The 3,733-nt window shown below is 39.1% G+C and overlaps 1 protein-coding gene across 1 annotated transcript; it reads left to right on the plus strand.

Annotated features, from left to right (window-relative positions):
• The first annotated feature begins 824 nt into the window (after positions 1-824).
• Positions 825-2,691, plus strand: LOC119780877. Its single transcript, XM_038281122.1, has 2 exons — positions 825-1,200; positions 1,762-2,691. The coding sequence occupies exons 1-2, from the start codon at positions 969-971 to the stop codon at positions 2,322-2,324; spliced, it is 795 nt and encodes a 264-aa protein (XP_038137050.1). The 5' UTR covers positions 825-968; the 3' UTR covers positions 2,325-2,691.
• Positions 2,692-3,733: the final 1,042 nt, after the last annotated feature.

Raw genomic sequence — 3,733 nt, forward strand, 5'->3', positions numbered from 1 at the left:
ATCTGGACTAGGATAGTTCTCTTTTCTAATTATTGAAGATGTTAAGCAATCTAGTGCTTGAGTAAATATGAAAAATAAAACAGCAGCTGGCTTAAATCATTGATGTGGAGAATGAGTGTAGGATCACATCAAATGGTTTGTTTTCTCTTTACCTGGTGCTTTTTAGTCCCAGTTTTAGTCCATGTTTTGCTCACAAGTTAAATAATTATTGCTCAGTCTAGTTTAATAATCTCCCGTTATAATTTACAGAAGAAAGAAAAAGAACCATTGCATTTTATTTTTCAAAAGATCAACCACCCAAGAAAAGACCAACCACACAAGGGCGCAGATAGCGTGTACGTCAGGGGTGTTCTGACGTACACAGATTCGAATGACCCTCAATCCGTCCCCCCCACTTTTATAAAAAAAAAAAAAAACATATGGCGAAACTCACAGAAAATCAAAAAGCTCTTTCTAATTTACTGCTTTGCAACAACAACATAAAACAGTCAGATCATAGACGGGCAATCGTTTTGTTTAACTGCAGGCTGCCTGCGTCGTAGAGATTCAAATCTAAAAGTTATCCTGTCTCTGGCATTTACGTCTCGAGCCTGGTTTCCATGGTTACTCAGACAGACAGTAGTGGCGGGACAGTTCCCAATTCCGGAGTCCGGACATCAACATGAGGCCAGCCAAACCGAAAAAACAGAAAACAATTGCATCCTTTTTTCGAAAAGCAACAACTGTAAGTAAACTGTTCATTGCGGTATCATATCACCTTGCATTTTTTTGGTTGTCTGTTCGATGTCGCCGTGGAAAAAAGAGTGGAGACGGTCAGTGAGAATCGGTCTGTGACAGTGTACGTCACTTCCGCAAAAGCGCAATTCATTTAGGGTAGTTAGCGCCATTTCTGTGGTGAAGAGACAGCAGCAACAAACAAAAGAAAACTAACAGAGAGCAGACGTGTTCTAGTTGCTTCTTTGGAAATAATGGGACACTGGTGCTGCGTCAAAGGATGCAATAGTAATTCTAAACAGAAAACAGCAGATGGGGCCTTACGGTTTTTCGTATTCCCCACTTGGAAAAAAAAAAACAGACCGCAGACAGAGGACTTAACAAAGAGGCGTCGGGCTCCGTGGGTCGCTGCTGTAAGAAGGAAAGACATCACGTTTCATAAAATATCTCCTCATGCTCGTGTTTGCTCTCGGCATTTTCACAAAGGTAAGTCCTTATAAATATACACTAATAGAAATCAACACGCTGAAATGGTTTGCTTATAAAGTTGCAGGAGTTCATGTAAACCTATTGAAACATGCTGTGGAAGAGAAGCGGAAAGTGATGTTTGTTTTGTTTATTTCTTTTTTAGACCGCTAAAATTTAATAAATAATGCATTATCTGTATATAATCATTTACATAATCTGCAATACAAATATATATTTTTTTATGAATAAATATATATAAATACAGTGTACATATAAAAACACTGTACATACCCACTCGTCAGCCAACTCAGTGCATTTATTCATCCTGTGCAATCTACTTAAGTTTATTTATTATAATCCTTTGTTCATCCTGTAAGCTTTTCAGTTTATTTATTTACCTCTGGCCTTACTAGTCCGATGTACTTGTGCTTTTTCGGTATAGCAAATTTCCCCACTGTGGGAAACATAAGCATATCTTATTTTATAACACATCTAATCTAATGGGCTCTGTTATTAAGGTGCTTTATATAGTGTTTTGAATAGATGTGTAAAACACTAAACCTTTCATCTACTTTGCAGGTCAACCCGCATATGAGATGATGGAAACTGACCCAGACCGGGCTCCATCCCTGCATCTGGGCCACACTGACATCAAACCAACAGACACAGACCGCTCTTTAAGACGTGGTTATCGGGAACAGCTGAAAAAGAATGCCCTGCAAGCAACTGAAACGGGGCTCCATCAGGCTGATGAAATCCTTCAGCGACAGGATGAAGTTACACATGAGGCGACAGAGAACCCTAACCAGCAACAGACTGACACGCAGAAGGCTGCTGAAAACGTTGGGCGGCCAAACACCAAGGATGACACAGAAGGTGGTCGTCAGGAAGGACAGACAGAATGTAACCTGTGTGTGCTCAGGTGTGCAGAGATGAACCGTCTTTTGGAAGAAAACAGAGAGCTGCGGCGTGAACTTGATGAGCTGCAGATCTCTGATGGCTTCTTTGGAGACAGTAATGAAAAAGTCCAGTACTATACGGGTCTACCAAACTTGGCAACCTTTATGGCTTTGTTTAATTTTCTGCTGCCTCTCATGTCTGCTCAAAATAAAATTCTCAGTCCATTTCAAATGCTCTGTTAACCTTCATGCGTCTGAGATTGGATCTGCCCTCAAAACACCTTGCTTATCTCTTCCGTGTTTCACCAAAGACAGTGTACAGAACATTCAATAAAATGCTGTCATTTTTATATGCAAATCTAAAGCGTGCAATTGTGTGGCCAGATAGGGACACCTTGCACAAAATTATGCCTCATCAGTTTGTGGATGCCTTTGGACATAGAGTCACAGTGATTATTGACTGTTTTGAAATTTTCACAGAGAAACCAGCTAATAAATGAATGCCAGATCAACTACTGTTTCAACTTTATTCTTCTTTTTTTATTCTTCTTTTCACACAAATAGAATTTTGCTTTTTTTAAAGTTACTTTTGAAAAATAACAGCAAAACATCACTTCAAATATTAATGTTTTCTGAAGTTGTAAAAATGTGTGTACAATAAAGAGTGGATTTGAAATTTGAAACAAGTGTTATTATCTTTTCAATCAAGCAGAGGATTTATGAAAATGCCATACAAAATCTCAAATACATAAATAATGCAGAACAGTGCAAAGCTTCAAATGTTTTACTTTGTCTTCCTCCCTCGTATATAGCAGATTGCTCTTTAGATTAAATTAGAAGATTTTCATTTTCCCTGGACTTGTTTTCACTGTGGTCTTCCTTAGAGATATGACCTAACAGGTGATATCTGTAAAGAAGACTGCAGATCCCAGTGAAAACAGGCCTGGATAAAATGAACAGCAAATACAGTGTGCAACTTATCAATGTGCAAAAATTATGACAAGTTTTTTCATTCAGTCTGATGAGCAGCACAAACTGCTCTAATAACTGCAGCTATCTGTGCAACTGCCCACAACATCTGCCTTGTCACTGTAATAATAATATATAATATCGTTCCCTAGCAACTTTAGAAAGTTTGTCTGGGTAGGGTATCCGTTCAGTTTTCTTGTTCTTTTCCATTTAACTGATAATCCTCACTGCTGGCAGCGCTCTCCTCTTGTTTTCTGCTGTTTTGTTTTTCTTCCGCTCACCACAAAAATGGCGCTAGGGGGCGTGTCAGTCACGTGTCTGACAAAGACGTGAAGAGAGGTGCCAATGTCATAAGGCGGGAGGCAGGGGGAATCGACTGGCATTTATTTATTTATAATGAAATCGACTGTTCCGACTTTTTCTGGAGTTGTTGGGGGTCTTTCAGAAATATGTAGGCTACAGTAGGCTACTTGAATCCGTATTTATGCCAAGCCAAATGGTTTAGGTTGTTACAGGTTGAATCATGAGAAAAACGAACTTCAAAGCTAGACAAATTCCACTACACAGGGGCGGATTTTGGAAATTTTGGGCCCTAGGCAAAGACAGGCATGGGGCCTTCTGAATTGAGAAGACAACATATAGAACAGACCCATTATACAGATACAGAAATTTTAATAGAATAG

The sequence above is a fragment of the Cyprinodon tularosa genome, unplaced genomic scaffold (assembly GCF_016077235.1).
Source record: "Cyprinodon tularosa strain WSP-4 unplaced genomic scaffold, ASM1607723v1 ctg167, whole genome shotgun sequence".
Classification (NCBI taxonomy): Eukaryota; Metazoa; Chordata; class Actinopteri; order Cyprinodontiformes; family Cyprinodontidae; genus Cyprinodon; species Cyprinodon tularosa.

What these genes read in the sequence shown, in the direction of transcription:
- LOC119780877 (XM_038281122.1), top strand. Translation starts at nt 969, where the DNA reads ATGGGACACTGGTGCTGCGTCAAAGGATGCAATAGTAATTCTAAACAG. An exon ending in CTCTCGGCATTTTCACAAAG is followed by an intron (nt 1,201 to 1,761) that starts GTAAGTCCTTAT and finishes TCTACTTTGCAG; the next exon opens with GTCAACCCGCATATGAGATG.